We start from the raw sequence: 21,745 nt of genomic DNA on the forward strand, positions 1-21,745 counted from the left end.
TTAAATCTCAAATATCAAATTGTGAGACTGTCTACATAGGGCAGACATCTAAATATTTAGAAAATAGACTGAGAGGTCATCAATACGATAAAAAAAATAGAACTGCATTAACGAACCTTGGAATATCAATAAAACATAAATTCAATTATAAAGATTAAAAAATTCTTGGAACGGAATCTAATACACGAAAAAGAGAATTTTTAGAAATGGTTCACATTCATAAGAACGAAAAAGCTATAAATGGTAAAAAAATTCTAAATAATTTAATATTTGAGATGTAAGGATTAAGGAAAAATTAACTTTTATTCTTATTTTGATATTCATGATGAAGGTAATCTATTGATCAATGTAAATTGTAATTTGTAATATAATTAGTTGTTATTGAATCTCAGCTTTCAAGTAAAAAATAATGATTCCTATTTTTTTAAAAGTATTTGTGAATATCAGCCGAATTTTTAGTGACCTCGATGAATTTAATTGTGGATTTAAGAAACGTACAGACGGTGGACTACTAAATTCCACTTTTTTTTATACCTGAAACTTGTATAACTAAAGTTACGGTATTCAACAAACCGGAAGATTCGAATTGGATGTTGATATTGACCTAAATATTATAAAATATAGTTATTACTCGTTTAAACATTATACTTTAGGTACATCATTTCTGGCTGGAAATAATAAATAAATATTTGAAATACAAATCTAGAATTTATACAAGACGTATTCTGATTAACCAAAGCAAATTAAAGTAATAATATTTGAGGTTGTGAGTGCAATAACGGACTATGATCAATATGTTGAAGATCAAGAAAAATCGTTAGGAAAATGGCAAATATTTCTTCACTTGTTCAAGATCCTATCAATTCCTAATCTTTATTATAGTATGATAATAATCGCTAAAAGTTATAAAGTTTTCACAACATGTCAAGGAATTTAATTTAATTTTGTAACATGGATGTGGTTTTGTCCACTTTGCAGTTGGTATACGAGGTTTATCTGATAAATTTTCCGACCTAACAAAGAAACCAGATATTTTGATAATAATTTTTAATTTACAACATTGGCTCCATTAATATATATATATATATATATATATATATATATATATATATATATATATATATATATATTAATATATATATTAATATATATATATATATATATATATATATATATATATATATATATATATATATATATATATATATATATCATATTACCATCTCGTCAAAAAATCTGATCTAATTGTGGAAATTCAAGTAAACTCCTGTTGTAGAGCTTCCGTGGACCCCCGAGGGTGCACCTAGACCACTTTGGAAATCACTGCTTTTACATCTTCAACCCATTTAAATAGTTGCGGTCTTTTTTCTCAAAATAAACGTTTACCAATGCGGTAACTTCCTAGTTTGATTAAAATATATTTTCTTGTAAGTGAAACTATAAGGTTGGGAAACAGGAAAAAGATAGAGCGCATGTTGAATGAAGAAGAACTGAGGAAAAAGGACTGGTCGAGGTAATTAAACAACGAAAAGTATCTTATTCGGGACACATCCTGCGAGGACCGAGATATTCAACTCTCAAGCTCATACTGACAAGAAAAATCGACAGAAGAGGACCAGGGCGTAAACAACATTCTTGGTTACAGAATATAAGATATTGGAGTGACATTCAGGGTGCGGCAACAATTATTCTTTGTGCAGAAGAGGGGTGCCTTCGGGATAATAGATTAGAAATTTTGGACAAGAGAACACGTACACGCTGCAAAATATAGTACTTGAAGAAGAAGGATTTGAAAAGATTTTTTGCTAACATCATTTATAACTCTTTTCCAGTCTTTACGTATGAAAATATGAGGATGATTTTTTTGCCTTCTCTATGAATCCAAAATCTTTGTCACAAGGCATATTTGAATAACAGATCAAAAATTTATTATTTACTTCAACTACACAGAGAAACGGAAAAGCAGTACTGTAATTGCACCATTATGATATCTCCACATAAGAGTCTATAATGCATTATCCCACCTCTTCAGAGTTTTTATATACATTTCTACAACGGAAGGCACGTATTCGGACACGGAATCATTAAATGGTTCCATTTCGGAGATGTCTGAACAGAAATAACGATTATTTAATTATAAACCTTTGAAAAATATAATGCTGTGAATTATTTCTCTGTTTAGATCTCTTGAAAATATATAATAAAAAGAGTATCTACTTGCCATCTACGCCATCTCACGAGAAGAAGCATAAGTTGGGTTGATTCCTTATCCAACTGATTGATATTGACATAATAATAATAATAATAATGAAAATATTTACTATGGTTAATAATTCCGAAACACAAACTTTTTAATAAAAAATAATTTTCTTTTTAAAATGGAAATGCCCATCCAATAAGAGAAAAATATTTATTGAGCCCTAAAACCTACACTTTTTCAATAGCTTAATTATCCCTGTTTACATTAGCCGGTAGGTAATTTTATAAAAATACCTGAACTGTATTATTCAGAATAATAAACATTAAAAATGAGTATTCTGTTGAGTTTCATAGTAAGTGGTTCTCTGTTCATAGTGCAAAAAGTGATTATAAAGACGAAAATGTTGAGTCAAACGCGCCGCAGTTGCAAAACTTCTGACAAATTTTGCTATATTTGTGGAGAATTTATGGTGAAAACCCTTGGTGCTCGAATCTCATTGCAAATTCATATTCTCCATTCCCATCTGACATTTTTTCCCGAAAATTTGGGAGCTGTCAGTGATGAGCAGGGTGAAAGGTTCCGCCAAGATATCAGAACAATGGAAATTTGGTATCCATAAAAGTATTATAAACACCTTACGGGTTACAATTATTTTTTTCATATTTTCGTATTTGTATAGGTCCATTTTATCACCATATTCTATTCATTGTTGTGGTACAACAAAAAAATTTTTTTCGGCCAGTGTTTCAATAATATAAGATTTATCATTGCCTAATGCCCGTTTCTCGATGCATTTCTTCAGGCATTGTTATAGATCATGCCCAGATGCGGTCGTTTTGTCTCGAGTCCCCATTACATCGACTGAATAATGCTAAATAAGCATATTAAATTCATTTTTTCTTCATGGTCTCTTCTAATTAGTTATTTCTTTATCATTGTCCGTTACGGACTTTATAATCCCTTGCTTATACATATTTTCTAGTATGTGAGAATGAGATAGGAAGCCACGCATATTTGGGTCCACCCCATAAAATATTATTTTGATAAGATAATACAAAGAATATTATTTAACATAAAAAAAATCAATCGATTTGGAGCTTGATTCAAGAATAATTACTGAATATATAACGTTTGTAAGTCTTTTTATACTTATTCTTGAGGATGACAAATTTTCAAAAAATAGATCATTCTTATCACTATAAAAAAGCTGCAGACCAACATCCCATCCGTCCAATATTGAATTTTTCCCTTTTAATTTGATTATCCAAACTACTTTGATAACTTCGGTAATTATCTAAAAATTATCACCCACCCTCTATCGACCTGGGGTTGTGAGAGTAATAAAGAAAAGTGTACTGAACACAAAACAATTATTCCAGCCGTCGCGTCGGTAATCCTTTATTAAAAAAATAGAGAGGGCTAAAGAATAAAAATTTGACATTTTCGGAATTACGTGTATTAAGAAATTATAAATTTCATTTAAAAATATATGAAAAAAAAAGATAAATAGTGAAAATAATATATGAAAAATATATGCAATTAATTCAGTGGAATTATGAACAATTGTCGTAACCGTAAGTAATTATTATTTCATCATAGAAAAATACATATGGAAAAATTGAAAATTCAAACTATTTTTTATTGTAAAATAGGGTAAAAAAGGGTCAAGGGATGTGTCGGGGGTAGGGGGGTGTTAAAAGAGTTCTTGCAAGACCGTGGTCAAGACAACCAAGAAGTTTTATGTAAATTTTATATGCAATTACCAGAACACCTGCAAGTGTAGATGGAAAAAACACAGGAAAAACATTCAACAAGAAGTAAAATGCCTAAAACAAGATGTAAATGCAAAGAAGAATTATAAGCAGTTATAAAAAATCTAATTTATCAACTAATGAATGTCTTAATATGGAAATCCCCAAAAAAATCATCAAAATCATCATTCATTTCAATGTTATAAAACTTCATAACACGATTCTAAATATTGGATGAAAGGATTAAATTGGAAGCAATGGATATTAATTAAGAAAAACCGTTCATAATATTGATATGGTCGAAATGGAGAAGTGAAGGAAATTTGAAATAAAGTAAAGGAATTCTCGGAATCGACGACCTAACCGAGGTAACCCTGGTCGGGTTGACCGTTTGTTGCTTTGTTCTACACGGTTGAGTGGTTGACTCAATTCGTAGTGACGCAGCTTATCAGGTGGGATGCGCTCACGACGAAAGATGTTGTATAAATAGTGTTCTTGAGTAGAGCCTAACTAACCTATCTTTAAAGCAATGACCGACGGCTAATTCCACCTTCCATATATTGTAATTACCTCCCTCTAACACCTCCCACAACCACCACAAGTCGATAGGGGGTAGGGGATCATTTTTAGATTATTATCATTCTTCTTTCAATGCATATCCACTAATGGATGTTCGCGATAAAATTTTCCATCGTTTCTCTATTTCTTGCAGTGTGTATTAAGCATGGTACATCTTTCTTCCGATCCCTCCAATTTCTTCACTTTTACCTTCTATTATTAGGTGCAAAAATTGATATACGTTGCGCATAATACGCCCTAGGTATGCCGTGTTTCTCTTCTTAATTAATTCAAATAATTCACGTTGTTTGCCAAAGAGTCTCAGAATTTCTTCGTTAAAGCACCTTAACGATTCCTCAGTGCAGCCACATCTCGAAAGCCTCCAACTTGTTAACTTTGATAACAATGGGCCTTAATTGTGTGTAAAAAAATACTTCCAGGAAATTCGTATTTCTATAGCCAAAATATTTATTTCTTCTTCAACCTTTATCATGATTGATTCTAAATATTAACAAGGTTAGAGCAACAGTGTATTTAGACATTTCTTTTTTACTGGACACCCTGTATTTTACATTCATACATACAGTAAGCAAATTTCAAACTCTCGCATTGTTGTCTTCAATACAATATTGTTTCTCTCAGGTTCTAAAACAACTAATATCTTTTTTATAATGATGAATGTAAAATAGGAACCCACTGATTTTATCGTTTCTGTACACGATGCCATAATTCAGTGTTCAGATGGGATGGGTTCTATGACGGTTTCATCAGATAGTAGGTAGAAAAACATTATTGCCATGGTTCTGTTATATTTTAAATAGAACAACTTGAATTTCAAGAGAGATTTTCGTTGGATTGTTTGTGAATGGGATGGGGACATTATTCATGCGACGTGATTAATATTTTGGGTTTGGCCCCGATATGGAAAAAATTTTCCTCGGCAGGATATCTTTTGTAATTTTTAATTGTGATGATGAATATAACTAAATTAAAGTGGAAAAATTTAACAAAATGATTAAACTCTTACTAGTCTGGCGATAGATATAGGTATAGTTCATCCAATATCAATTGCAGATTATAAAAACCTTTGCCGACAATTTTCTTTGATATACCAGGTTTAGATACGTCATTTTATAAATTTATTATTTTTATAAACACTTTTTAAAATATGTATACCTTATGCGAGGAAGTATTCGTTTAATGCTATCGAATCTTTATCGATTGGACGGCATTATACTAGTCCTACTAGGAACTTAGGAAAAAATCATTATTATACCTCGATAACTTGCTACAACTTAATATTAAATTTTAAAACGTGAATAGACGAGTAAAATGTACCTTCTTGTAAGGGAGTTTGGTTTAAACAGGGTACCAGATTGTGCCCTTTTTGTACTCAATTCGTCTATTAGAACTTCGGTAGTCTTTTATCTGACGCAAATAATCTTGTGTCCCGCTATGGATCTTAGCGATCGCATTTCAGTAGTTCTTAAAAGCCGCTTAGTTATGGTGATCTCTGCTCTGGTCTCTATAGCGTATGTCATTACTGGTCTCACACAGGTCTTGTATGTTCTGACTTTGGTCCTGGTAGTCATTTGGCCAATTTGACGGAATTTGGCAAAAAAATTTGATCAATTTAACTGGGATGTCTTCCTCAACCGTCCTATATCATGGTGCGATTCTTATCTTTTCTGTCTCAACCAAAGTTTTTTTTTATATAAAAATACATTGCAGTCTTTTTTATTAAACAACACCTTCATGGACCTCGTTGAATTTGTAAAATTCTTAGGGCTTGCTGTGGACAATTTCTTGAAATGGGAATTACATATTATCGCCGTATCTAAAAAATTAAGATCCTCCTGTTTTGCGCTGAGATCAGTTTCCAGAGAATTGAACTTATCCACCTCCTTAACATATGCCCTCCCCTTCTGGGGTATGTGTTGTGCGACTCAATTTGAGCGAATCTACAAACTACAAAAGAGAGCAGTTAGATATTTATTCGGACAGCAGGGCTCACTGCAGGGACTTCTTCAAAAAAGTAAAAATTCTGACTCTTCCTTATTCATTTTTGAATCTGTTTGCCTAATTCGTAAGCACGGTTCTCCAATTTCAGAAAGATAGTGGCACGACTATCCACTTAGGAACGCGGAGGATGGCCTTCACCTACCTACTCCACGTTCAGAATTAGTTAAAGCTCAATATTTTACAATGCAAAAAATGCACAATCACTTCTCAGTTGAAATCAAATCGATATATACTTATGAACTAATTATTATCTATTACTATTACTGTAATTTTGTTACTCATTGTGGTTTTATTCTGTATATTGAAGTTTTATAATATTTGTATCGTTATTTAGTTATTTTTATGTTTGTTTTTCAGTTTTTACAAGCTTTTGTCTACAAATTGTAACACTTTGTTGGCAAAGAGCATTTCTCACTCTCTACATATATATGTTCCCAATCTTACACCAATGATTTTCAGTTGTTTCCAAGAATGTGCCTCAATTTGTTTGGTGCCGACGTATAAAAATAGAATTCTACTCCTTGTATTACTGTCATACTTATCCTTTTATGAATTGATACCGTATACTTTAGTTTTGCCCCACCTCTACAATCAAATAACCATAACGAGTTGAACGGTCTTTGCCTGAGTTGATCAATAACAATTAAAAATTGATTTCTATTAAACGATCCATAGAAATGATAGGATATGCAGAACGGTTTTAATTCTTTTGCACGTACCTTTTTCAACGTATCCGGTCATACGCTTCTTGCACATATCAAAATACGAATGTATCATTATAAAAACTACGCAAATTTTGAATTATTGTTATGTTTTGAATAAAATATTTTCCAAAAACTATATTTATATAAAGATTATTATATATGGTTTATTTATTGTGGCGTACAACATTTTTTCAAATATTAATAATAAAATAAAACTATTATGAATCGGAAGTTTCAATATTTTGTTTCGTTTTTAGATCAACACCTTCACAAACCAACAGCAACAGCTCCATATTTAATTCTCTTAGAAGAGTTCAAGGAGCTCTTTCGCCAGCATTGAAAAAGAAATCGGCGCCAAAACAAAATGCAAAAGTTAACACAGAAACGAAATCTGTAGAAAAAGATACAATCAAAGATAAAGATAAAATCAAAGAAAAAGAGTCGGATAAAGAAAGGAAGTTGTGGTTCAGGAGCTCTTCAAAAGTAAATCTTCGCAAGGAACCGGTAAGCAAATAATCAAATTGCCCAGTTTTCTCTAAATATAAATCAGTATTTCACAACGTGGGGCCCACGCTCCACAGGAGCGCAATTTGATTGTTAAAGGAGGCAATTCAAGACGAGTTTAACTCTTTCGTTCCGAGTCATTTAAATACAATGTTAAATTTCTGTGCTTAATTTGATTATTAGGTATAATCTGATATGCTCCCTGAGAAACCCCGTACTTCTCGCTGTAGTACTTTACAGCTTACAGTTGGTGTTAATATGAAATACGTGTCCATAAAAAGTGTTATAAAAATTTCTTTTTTTAATAAATATATTCATAATATAGGTATAATTAGTATTTCATTTCTTTATCTTTAGGCCAGGTACCGGCCGATTTCTCGGACTATCAATTATCGATTTTCTTGAAAATTGGTAAGAAGGTAGTATTTATCTATAAGTTTAAACTTAGTTTACCTTAAGTTTCTGAAATTGATAACTTGGTTATCGAAACGCGCGTCAAATGTAATTGTGATGATGGTGTAGTGGTGGTGTAAACTGTGTATTTAGTATGAATTTCACTAACTGTTAACTAAAAGTTAATATTTTCCTATTACGTGGAACTAATCAAGTACATCTCTATCTTGTTAATTTAACTGAAAAAAAGGCTGTTGAACTGTCATCACTCACACCAACAGTTGATGGCTTAGATGAACTTTTGAAGAGAGTGTACCTTCAGACTCACATGTGACTGGGGAACAATCCGGTTGATTGGGGTGGAGTTAAACTATAAGGCACTTTAATGCCTACTGAAGATTATATTTTGCCATTGCAAAAAAGGGTGCGGATCGATATGCGGGTGCCGACGAGTGTTGTCTAAACAGGATGCCTATTTTAGACACTAAAGAAGTCGTTGATAGCGACGAGGAAGTAGGGCACGTAGACGAACGAGAAGAAGAAGATATTAGTGATGATGAAATAAAAATTTTTATTGATTTTAAAAATATCTTTATTTTTTATTATTTCTATAAAAACATTTTATTGAAGGTGGGTTTCATAAGGGTTGAAATATTTAAAAAGCAATATTTCTTAAACATACTGACGAAATATTCTCAATTCAATATAAATAGACTTTTGAATAATTTTTAATTATGAAAGAATCGATGAGATTATTTCTTATCTTTTCGTATGATTAGGGGGTGATTTGGAGGGATTGCATGAATCTGATTGATCATAAACGTGTTTGATAATGACAACACATTTACGAATAATATATATAAACTTCATTTTACCTGAAACATACATTAAATCTGAGATTTTAAATTTTTTTGCAACAATGGGTAATTTGCACCCCCGCAAAATATCGAGAAAAATCGAGGTTATAAAAAGTGTATTTAAAAAAAAACTTTCAATACTACCACCCTCAGAGGATGGTATTTGGAGGGGTTGCTTGAGTCCGATTAATCATAAACTTGTTTGACAATATGAACAGATATAGAAGATTTTTAAATTTTTCACGATAAGGGGTAGTTTTCACCGCTAAAAAATGGAAAACACCCTTCGGCACATTGTAGATTTTGAATAATGGAGTAAGTAGAGTTTGAATCCAAATATATGAGGAACTAATAAAACTCTGGTCGATGCAAAAGCGAAAATATTTGTTTACACAACCACAAAAATGTCAAGTGACTCATACCGATTATTGTCAATCATTCGAATATTCTTTCTGCTGATTTATAGGCCGCTTGACATGATTCAAGACAACGTCCAATGCAAGGCAAGACGCAATATTTCTTGATCAAAAGTATGCACTGATTATTTCATGCAAGATCTTCCACATGCGACATTATCGATTTGGTGCTATTTTTATTGGGTGTAAATTGGAATTCTAGAGAGAAATGACTTTCTAATCTGCTGCTATTACGACTCTAGCCAAAAATTGCTTAGTTATCTTATGTTTTATTTTCTTTGGGAGTTTTCAAATATTTTTTCTTCCATTCTCAAAGATAATTTTTCTCGTCTATTTCTATAGCTAAACTCATGTTTCCCCGTGTCCTATCTAGCCAGGGCTTGACTCACCATCTCCTGGATGCTCTTTTCTGCCCATCAGACTCCAAAAGTAGGGCAGAAACTGACTAGATTTTCTTGTTTACTTCGCCTAGATTTCTTATTTTCATTTTTTAACCGACCACAAAATATAAAATAAAATTTGAGGTTAGGAAATTGTTTTCTTTTTATTATGGAATTTTAATCTTGCATGTAATTTCTTGCACGTTGTCTTGCATCATATCAACTTGGATGATGTAGACAATGTTTGTGGATTTATACATATATATATATATATATATATATATATATATATATATATATATATATATATATATATATCAAATATACTGGATCAAGAAGAACCCACAGAATTGCAAAACGATTCAGTTAAAACTATATAAATGAGAAATGGTACCGTTTCCATCATCATATTTAGCTGAATGTGGATTTAGTGCTGTGAAAGATTCACTGGCAAAAAAAATTAACAAAACGTGAAGATATGAAACTGAAGCTAAGCAAATTGGAACCTAACATAAAATATCTATGGAGCAAGCATAAAGCATAAGGAATCCAGTGAATTAAAATAATAAATTAATATAGAGAAATATTTGAATCCCAGTTTTTCATTATATGTTTTGAAAATTTCGCTACTTACTGCTTCTTCGTTTACAATTACTTAGTTATTTCTTCCTAAGACCTTCTAATTCAATTTTCTTTAGTAAACAATCAAATTATTTATATGTGTTACATAGGAGGGGAGCATAAGAATTTTAGAAGGGCTGGGTGGGACATGGCACAAAAAATTTTGGGATGCACTGGTGTAAACCCATATATTATTCTAAACGGAGACCATACCCAGTTGGAAAAGTTGAGGTTATAATTATAAGCTTTCAATACATCGTTTGATTGGTTCTTGTATTATAAGATTTTATAGTTTTTAATTTATTGTCATTATTAAAGTAGCAAAAAATAAAACTATGTAATGAAATTAAAAACTAAAATATAACGTAAAAATTGCAAGAAAGAGATGAAGGAAATGTGCGATAATGCTTCCAGAAGTACCTGGCCCAATACATAAAACACACAAATTTTGGAAAAAAATATATTTAGTTTTCAACGTAATCTCCTTTTATCTCTATACACTTTCCGTCAAACTCGTCAAAATAGCCATTAACTGCCGACATCACCTCTTCATTGTTGGAAAATCTTTCACCACCGAACCATTTTTTCAAGTCTTGGAACAGAAAATAATCCGAGGGGGCTAAATCTCACGAATAAGACACATGAGGTAGTTTAGTTCATCATTTAGTTCATCAATTTTGACCATTGCAATAATGGATGTGAGAGCTGGTTCATTGTCTTAATGAAACACTTTCTTCTTAGCTAAATGCAGCCGTTTTTGTTTGATTTTTTCGCTCAAATATTATTAAGTTCTCATAATACTCGCCGTTGATAGTTTTTCCTTTTTCAAGATAGTCAATGAAAGCTGTCCCAAAACCGACGCCATAACCTTGCCTGCAGAAGGAGCGGTCTTTACCTTTTTTGGAGCTGGTTCTCTCTTTTCAGTCCTTTGTTTTGATTGTCCTTTTGTTTCGGGTGTGAAGGGATGGACCCACGTTTCATCCATAGCTATAAAACGGCGCAAAAATTCTTGAATTTCTGTGAAACATTGCCAAACACTCGATGGAAACATCTTCACGAGGCTGTTTTTTTTCCATTGTAAGGAAATGCGGCACCCATCCTCCGCACAACTTTCTCATGTCCAAATTTTTATGCCTACTATGTCTACTAGCTCGTGCACTTTCAGTCTACGATTATCCTGTACCGCTTTGTGGATTTTCTTCAACATTTTAACAGTCGTCACCTCATTTGGTCCACCACTGCAATGCAGGTTGTACGGCCACGTTTAAACTCTGCTACCCAATATTTTACTGTTGATAAAGAAGGAATAGTCCCAATAGAATATAGTTCAGCTTTTATATTGGTTGGGCTAATGCCTTTCAAGTAACGATGACCAATTTTTTGTTGTTTACAAATTCACTGAAAACGATCACAATTGATAGCTAACAAACAAATATCAAACAACGTAGCGTCTTCAAACTTGAAACATATGTTGTATAGATTGTGTACTTTCTAATACAGTAGTAATTTTCTACAACTAACGCTATCTATAGGTCGGGTCAGTTACTGCTGGTACTATAGTTTTGAAATACGAAAATACATGAAAAACATTCAAGAAATAATATAAATTTAATTATCAAGGACTAAAATTATACTTCATACATTTTAAGGTATTCGCCTAATCGCTCATGTTTTTACTCTTAAGTAGTTACTAACTCAGCTAGGCACAATCTACAATCTGAAAAACCTCCTATAATCGTATCTTGAAAACACTAAATGAAACAGTGGTTACGTTCTAAAAATAAGTAGTAACCGAAATAATGAAATGTTCTTCCACACTGTTTATTTCATTTCTTTTTCTTACTATCTTACTTACTATCAAACAAACAAAAAATACGATAGAACTAATCTATTTTCAATTTTCCAAACAAATGAGCAATCATATTTTACATTCTGACCATAAGAATGAAAAGCATACAATATGTGTTCAAATTTACCAAAAAATTGAGATATGAGATGACCTTAAAATTTATCTCATATTTTCTTCCCGCTGTAAATGTTTCTTATTTACCGAAAGTATGATTATATTAACAAATAATTTAGAGATATACTTAATTACTTTCAAAATATATCCAATAAAAGTAGTTTTCTTTTTTTTGTTTCTATAGATAAAGTCATCAGCCACATCACTCGCTGTCGGTAGTGGTTTACAAAAAGGGTCATCTAGTGAAACTAAGAAAAAACGCCCTGCAACTGTTTTTTCAGATACTAATGTGACATTCAGGAGGTAAGTATTGATGTATACTATTAAATCTTTTGGTCGATTCTACGATAACAAAAAAATTGAAATTACTATTTCTAAATATCTTCCATTAAAATTGGCACCATAATTTGTAAGGATATTGTGGAGCATTAAGATCTCAACAACTTTAAAAACCAGATTTTGAATTAATTTCACGTCAAACTCACTAGTGGGTACATAAGTAAATGTTTAAATTATCTTTTATAGTGCTTACTAATTAATTATCGAATGTGGAGCACAGCAGCCAATCTTAATTTTTCTGCATACGTAAGAAAAATATGGAAATAACGCGCTCAGCTTAATACGTTTGAAGTAGGGGTGTCAATTGTATTTCAAAATTAATCCTAATAATACTTGATAATCATTTCAATCATTTATATTCTAAATTGAAAATAACGTCAAAATTTATTATTTATTTATTAAAGCCTATGCTTCAAACAGAAACAACAAGCGAATACTGCGCATCGTTCGTGCTTGTCGAGGCCCATTTACTTAATAATCGAACTCTACGATACGTAGAGTAAGGAGTGAACAAAAGAAATAATATGCCTCGTCTATCGAAAATAAACGATAAAACGTTGCTAAATAAAAATCCTAATTCATCTCTTGAAATCCGATAGATGTTACCATTAACTAACGAATTCGTCATCTCACACATCAGATCTGGCAGTCCGAAGTACGATTAGATGTTCATGTTGGTGAGTAATGACTGTTTTGATCTGTGACAGATCATATCTATAAGATAAAATGACAGATATGGACGGAGAGACAGATCATTCGAAAATCCCCTTCGTGTATGTCGTCTAGTTATTTATTCCATAGAATGAAGCATTTTTGGATAGTATTAACATAACTTTTCCTCATTTTCTTAGAGTTTATACAATATTGCTAGATATGGCTTGTGCTTATGTACAAGCTAAGTATACGGATATTCAAAGATATTTACAATGACATCTCATCACGAACCAGATTTGGTGGTGTTCAGCTAGGGGGGCGCGTATGAGGTAGCTGAGACACGAGGAGAGGATGCCTCCTGATCGATAACCGCGCAGAGCCATGTATGGAGTTTCTGGAGGACGGCGACTGAGAGGAAGACCGCGCGTTCGCTTGTTGAGGCAGACCCGATCCAGCTAAGGGCTCGATGTTGGAGGCACCATCTCAAGACAGAAAGAATTGGCAGTGGCTCTGGTTCTCAAAGAACCGTAGCGCCGGATAAAGAAGTAGAAGATCTCATCACAAGACTTTTGAAAATATTTATGACCAGAGAAAAGTCAATTTCGTCCTTAGCGAGATGTTGAAGATTCAAAGATTACATTGAATGAAGAGCATGATTTGTTTAGTTAGGTAATAGACAATTAAGCCGAAATATTAGAGAAAGAAGACATTCCATTTTACTCTCGAAGTTTATAACTGGAAACATTTCTACATTTGGAGTACTAAAAATCTATATGATTTCAACATCGATTGGAATTAAAGGTCTGGTGTAGGGTTTACGCAGATAAATTAATTATGCTAACATGTAGACTGTTTGCTAAATGTGAACAAAAAATATTAGATGTTGTTTATGGCCTAAAATAATCTTCAATCGATGCACATATTTATTGGCATATAATATTATCCCTAAATGGACATCATACTTATATAAAAACCAGAATTTGTTAGCGAATAACTATAATTTTTATTATTATTCTTTTTCACTTAGCGCATGTGCTAAGTTTGCATTGGTCTTGTAACACCGAGTTCACACCGTGCACTTAGGTTGTTACTTGATTCGACGAGTATTCTGTATTATCACAGCACTTTTCGTACTATATGTGTGCCTTACTCAGTATCACTGCTTTTTGCATTTGGAAGAATTAGGCTCGGTTCACATAAAAGCATTGTGTGACAATATCTAAGTTTCTAAAGTTACTATGTAAACAATTTATAATGAAACACTCTAAACTTAAAAAAATTGCTTGGATGAAAATGGAGGTAACGGCAGAGAAAATCGCGCAATTTACGAATTTCCCAAATATTATAGTTTTGGATTGGAAATTCGCTGGTTTAAGTGTGTAGAGTTAAAAACCGATGATGTTAAGAAAGAGAATATGTCTTCTTACAATAAAGTTATTTTTTTTTGAAAAGTGACTCTTCCCATTCGTATACGAACAATTTTTTTAATTGTACACAAACCATTTTTTCAATTTTATTCTATATAAAAATAAACCAGCCCACAGTCAAATGGCAACCTATAATTTCAATTATTTCTCTTAAACTAACGTTAAAGATCCATCTTTTTAATGTAAGTTACTCAACATTCTTCATTTGCATAATTAAAAATCAAATGTAAATCAGCAAAACATTGATATGAAATATGAATATTTAAAAAAGCCTAAATGAGAAACGTTAAAGGCATTTTGTTCTACTCTAGTTATTTATGTATTTCGTATAAATAAACATCTTCATTAATATTCAATTGCTTTCAACTTTTGATCATGATAATGTAATTTACGCATCAGTTAACATTGAATTTATGTTAGATAGTTATGCCTTCCGGCATATTATTGATTATATTGTTGACAGAAAATCTCCAATGTGATGATTGTATTTTATAGTGTATCGCTTTCATACTCAAACAATATTCTACGGTCCAAATTGTTGATAAATTTAATATCAGAGAAAGACTGCATCAAATGGAATACCAGATAAAATCTTGTACCAAAACAAATTCTATTGGTACAATTTTCAAACACTTATGATGGGGTTTTCCATTCAGACCATACGAGTTTTATTGTTATGACAACTGTTATGATGTATAATAACACTGATGTTAGAGTTGTAGAAATTTCGTCCTTTACCACAAAATTGTTGTTCACTAATCCGTTTCGATTCTTTACCTGTTGAACCATGCAGCTGTTATAATTACACTAACCATTAAAAAGTTTGCAGTATCGTCATGTGTTGTGGCAGGGTCACCATGTGTTGATTGAAGGGTCGCCAAGCGTTGTAGAGGGCCTCTTCTTTTTATATATGTGTTTTGGCCCATACAGGTTGTGTAAGTTTTCCGTGCAGCTTCTGTTATATTTGTCGTGAATATTCAGAGAAAAGTCAACAAAGAAATACGGGTGATTTGTTTTGCTTACTTCAAATTAATACTTGATGATCAAGACAAAGCAAGGGCTCCTCATAAAATGTGCAGAATATGTGAGCAAAATCTGCGCTTGTGGTTTAAGGATAAGAAAACTGTATTTCGTTTTAGCATTCGTGTGTTATGACACGAACAGAAAAATCACACAACCGACTGCTATTTTTGTTCAGCAGACGTGATAGGATTTAATTCGAAAAATAAAAATAAGATATTACACTAACCTCGATTCAGCTATTCATCCAGTGTTCCATAGCTCTAAAATGCCAGTTCCGCACCCACCTCTTCATTCAGATGACATCCTAAGTGATGCAGAGGACTCAGAAGCTTTTGCTCCCCAGAACCAATTTTTTCAGTTGACAGGGAATCTCAACTTTTTTCTCAGATTGAGCTCAATGACCTAATTAGAGACAGGTCTTTCAAAAGATGCAGCCGAATTGCTAGGTTCAAAGGTAAAAAAAAACCTTTTATCATTTGGTACCTCATTTTCCTGGTACAGACATCAAGAAAGAGAATTTACTCAGTATTTCACTAAAGAGTGCATTCTGGTTTATTGTAATGATGTTCGTAGGCTCACGAAATGCTTTGAAACAGAATATGATTATTCAGAAACTCATCCAAAACTAGTCTCAAAGCAATCTTGCTGCATAATGGAAATGTATTTGCATCTCTTCCAATGAGACACTCAGTTCCAGTTCATACGGAAGAACATCAATGGATGGTTTGTGAAGATTTCAAAATACTAACCATAATGTTGGGCCAACAGTTAGGTTTTACAAAATTTCCTTGTTTTCTATGTTTCTTAGATCGTAAAGTCAGAGAGCTACAGTGGACAACAACTAACTGGTCATCACGACAGAGTTTAACTCCTGGAGAGAAAAATGTTATCAATACCACTTTGGTTCCGCCAGTTTTATAGCCACCTCTTCATATCAAATTAAAGCTCATTAAGCAGTTCGTAAAATCATTGAAAAAAGAAAAGGATTCTTTTAGATATATATGTTCCAAGTTTCCGAAATTGTTAAAGTTAAAGGAAGGAACTTCAACTGGTCCCAATATAAGTAAAGTTTTGTCTGATCCTCTCTTTTCTTTCAAAAATTAAGTGCAGAAATTTTTGGGCAATACCAAGAATTCCGAATATAAAACTTTTGTATAGCGTTAAGGGTACAAGAGGAGCTTGAAATTTCACTCCGTTTCACACAGTGAAAAATTTCACCAGGATGTATGTCATATCGAGAGACGTTACCAAGGAAGATGGGATGTCAGTATTCTAGTGGACTACTGTTGGATGCTTAAACGAGAAACCAAAGAAAGGAACTAAAAACAAGTTCGGAGAAGAATCAAAGAATAGAAGAAGAGGTTTCACGAAGAAAAAGAGTGAACATAAGTGGTGTATAAATTCAAATAAAAAAATTATAATGTGTTTTGAATGATTATTGTGTTTTTATTATAGTAAATGAAGTTATTTTTGAAATCAGCATACCCAAACATGTAATAAGGTACTTGCATTTTTAAAAAGTATTTATTTTTAGTTTATTAGAGTTCTTGGTATGAAATAATGTCAGAAAGTGAAATATTGGATCAAAAGTGAAAATAATATCCGAATATAATGGAAAATCGCAAAAATTTCAAATTTTTATCTACATAAGGAAAAGATTCTCATTGGTGCTCAGTTGTGACGTCGTAGGTTTAACAAAAACATTTTACAGTTGTCTGCTTGATGATTACGAGGTTATCGTTGTCGGCAACGTAGCGTCTGCTGTTATGAAACAGTTTTTATTTATAAGTTACGTATAAATAAAACATTTTTCTATATATAACAATAAAGTGAATAAATCTTTTATAGGTTAAGTTCTTACATTACATAATGACGTTAACAATTGAAAGCATAATAAACCTAATTACTATAAAATATTAAAATGAGTTAAATCTGAATCTTCTTACATTAAAATGATCCTGGCAATAAATATAATTATATCTCCCAAGATCGTCAAAACGACCAACACTCTCACACCATTTTAGTTGTATATTCGAATTTCTTGGTATCATAAAAAAGATTTATCAGGTGTTTAGTCGTGGTATTTTTAGATCTTGGCACAAAACACGATTTATATACCATTTTTTCAGATTAATAAAAGTTCAATAAAAACACTTATTTTAGAATAAATAACTGTCCTACTTACTTAAATCATATGTTCAGTGTTTATTTTATACCTATGACGTCACGCAATATGGCGGGCTTACTAAAATATTTAAACTACCTACAAAATTTTTGAATTTTCAATATTTTATTTCTTTATAAATATTGATCAAAGAATATTAAAAACAAAATTATAATAAAAGTTGTATATAAACTATCCAAAACATTTTTTTTTTCAAAACCATACTCTATTCAGCAAAAATATCTCGTGCAGCTGAAAAAAATATTTTTATACAGACCTGAGTTATTAAACTATTCTGTGTGAGAATTTGAATTGTTATGTCTGCACTATATTATACTTTTTTTAATGTTTTTCCTTTTTTCTTCTATGTATTTTCTATAGTTTACTCTTCTTGAACTTATTAACAAAAAAGTTACTATGGATATTTTATTTTAATATCCAAATAGAATATATCCATACACTCATCTAAAAATTCCATTAGTAATATTTGTAAACTATTATTTTTGCCTCGAAACCGAATAAATTGTTTCTTGAATACAAGGTAGTTAGTTAATATGTCTATAGATTCAGCTAACGATATATCATAATGTCGGAATAGTCGCATGTATGAAAAGAATCTATGGGATGCCAGAGTGATTTATTACATCTTAGGGAACAAATAAATGGCAAACATCTGTATATAAGATTATTCAACCGTAAATAAATGTTTTAAAATTCTTATCTTCTTTCATATGAAGGTAGGTATAAGAAATGAAGTTAACTTTGCCCATTCCCTTATTTACTGTATATAATTGTTTACAAAAATAGTTCTATGGGGGTAAGGTTGACATAGGGGTTGGTTATACAATTGATGTGTGAAAAAATTAAATGCAATTTTTTTTATTCGTCTAGTCATTAAATTCTTGTATAAACTTTTCAAAATGATCTAAAGTTATTCCTCTTATAAATATATTATAAAGATGTTGAATACGGTAAAAGTATACATCAGTTTCTTAGGGGATTAGAGGAATTTTTATGTAGGACTAGGTAACCTAGCGAATTTTATTCCGCCTTAGAAATGTTACGAACCAGCTCGCGAAATGGGTCCTTAGGCACTTAGTCCTGTTCAGCTTTTGTTTTTTATAAATGGCGGACGTGCTTTTGATATAATTTTTTAGTAGCAGACGGTTTATTTACATTATATTTTCCAAAAGATTTCTAGGAAAGTCTATTTATTTATTTCTTTTGTTTCTTCTCTGTTCTAGAACTTTGTAGAATTTTATTTAGGTATATAAATGATTTGTGTGAATGCAATTAGTTTAGTTTTAAATAAATAGTCGTAGTAAATAGAACGAATTAGTAAAGTAATTGAAAAAATTATTTAAATTATATTTATAAGTGGATTATTATAAGTTAAGCGTATAAATAAATTAAGAACGTAAGAGACAGTGTGTATTAATTTACTTCACGAATCGAAAGAGTGTAAATAAATATGAAAAACGTTACAGAAGCAATAAATAAGCAGATTTTAGATTTAATTAAGGATTGTCAATAATAAAAAATGCGGTATTTTGATGATTCTTTTTTGGTCAGGTATTTTGAAGCATATGTTATACTCTTTATTGAAGCACCTTGTGATAGACTACATCTTTTCTTTTATTATCAGACGCAAGAACAAATAACACAGTATAATTGCCCAAAAGAACAAACATGGAGTCAGATCATAAACTTAGTCAAAGCGAGACGGATCGGAAATTGAATTCGATTAAACTCGAACGTCAAATCGGTTGGGATCACCGGGTTCCTCACTTTCGAAATTTCCATTGAATATCGCCACGACTACGACGGAGCCAACCTTTAGTCTTAAATTGTGCGCTGGTAAGCCAGGCACACCCAAATAAATAAGTACCTCGAATGTCTGATTAAATCCTCGGTCTTCGATAATGTCTGCCACAAAGTAGGTCATTTAGAAACAACTATTGTATTTTTGAAAATAATATTCGTATATACTGACGTCCATTGGCACAATGCGAACGGTACTTCTAATTGTTAAGCTCTCAGGTTTTCTCGACGATTTCGTATTACCAACCGAGCCGGTTCCAGTGCTGTTCCGTTTTTTATTGAGATGTTGAGTCATACTAACGCGGCGCTTTTCACGTGCAATTTCTTGTTCTTGTTTAGTTTCCAGGGCCGAGCCTAGGGTATCCGCCGCCCGGGTGCAAGAACAAAATATGCCGCCCTATCAGCGTACCTAGTCAAAATTTGTTTAGTGAGGGAGAGATGTGAGGTAAATTTCTAGTCTGGTCGGATAAGAAAGTACCTATTAATATATTCTGTCGTTTTTGCGACAAGCGGCTTATTCTTTAGTATTACCTGTTTATTATCTTTTTTACGCCGCCCTCTTCGCCCGAACTCTCAACGCACTATTTTGGTTTTGTTGTAATAATAAGAAAACAATATTTCGGAGAAATGCCGCTATCAAAGAAACGCACTATACGACTAAATATTTTATGCATGAGAGTTCTGTTTTTTTTTAGAGACATTTTGCCTTTTGCCGTCCTCTGTGTTAGTGCCGCCCGGGTGCCATGTACCCCTTGCACCCCCGGTACGGCTCGGCCCTGTCAGTTTCATTCGCAATGTTTCGAATGCTAGTGGCATTACAGCTTTATTTCGATCGTTGGTAGCGGATTGTTGTTGATAATATCTTCACGATAATTCGAAACAAACAGATCAACCGTCCACTTCAAAACTTCTAATTAACAAATGTTTAATCATACTCAATCATAGATAACATTACGTTTAGCTGTCAGTTGCATTTTGTTATAGCATTTTTAACTAATGACTGATGGTTTGACTGATTGTTTCCTTCTTTTGCGTTTTGTTATACCACGTTTTATGACACATCCCTCGGAAGCTATCTGCCCACCAATTTTCGGCCAAATCGGTTCGTCCGTTCTTATAAATCTTGTAACTAATACGACTTTCTTTTATATACAAAGATATGGTTTGTTTTAGTAATGGTATTAATATAGAAGAAGTTTCTTCTGCAGAGCTATGTCTGAGGAGATTTTTTGGTATTGGAATATGGATTTGGCGTTTACTCAGTGTATTCGCTCCATAGAGTTAACATGAAAGAAAGAGTGGGATGAAGTAGCGATGCTTTTTCTCCCTCTCCAACTTTAATATTAATTCAATTTTGTGCCCACTATCTATCACGCGGGGAATTAAATTTGGAGTTTGAAAATAAAACAAACAATTATATAAAACGGCCCGACGACCCGACGTTTATTGTGCGGAAGTACATGTAAAGTTGCGGCTGTATTATTCCCTATCGTCGGACAGTTTGCTGTTGAATGAATTCACCAGCAGAAAATCCGCTGAAAACCATTTGCACTAAAGTAACTTTTTCAATGAAATGGTATTATTGGGTCAAACTAATATATATAACAAATTTATTTGATTTTTTTTAGTTAAATGTATGAAAAGTTGCCAGAGAAACAAGAATTTTTATTCTCCTAACTGTTAACAAGTGATGAGAACGATAAAACATGATACAGAAGAAATTACTTACCAAATGTGTTTTTTCCTTATCTTCCATTAGCTCAAAATCGTTTCTCAGAGTCCTGCAAACTTTTCCACATGCATCCATCTTTAGATTCCGGTCTTTACATGTGTCTAAAGGGCAAGATAGGCCTTGCCTCCACTAATGACATACGGATATCATTATCAATCAATTCACCAATTGCAATCATAATTAGCAAGAACTACCAAAACCAGTTTATTTCACCGA

At 32.3% G+C, this 21,745-nt stretch overlaps 1 protein-coding gene across 6 annotated transcripts in view; it reads left to right on the forward strand.

Annotated features, from left to right (window-relative positions):
• LOC130444656 (cytospin-A-like) overlaps positions 1 to 21,745 on the forward strand; it is a 170,514-nt gene that overhangs the window by 49,038 nt on the left and 99,731 nt on the right. For all 6 annotated transcript variants that reach the window (XM_056779921.1, XM_056779922.1, XM_056779925.1 and 3 more), the window contains exons 3-4: positions 7,493 to 7,739; positions 12,554 to 12,672. In XM_056779921.1, coding sequence (XP_056635899.1) covers positions 7,493 to 7,739; positions 12,554 to 12,672 — 366 coding nt within the window. The remainder of the gene's footprint in view (positions 1 to 7,492; positions 7,740 to 12,553; positions 12,673 to 21,745) is intronic.

This window comes from Diorhabda sublineata, chromosome 5 (assembly GCF_026230105.1).
Source record: "Diorhabda sublineata isolate icDioSubl1.1 chromosome 5, icDioSubl1.1, whole genome shotgun sequence".
Lineage (NCBI taxonomy): Eukaryota > Metazoa > Arthropoda > Insecta > Coleoptera > Chrysomelidae > Diorhabda > Diorhabda sublineata.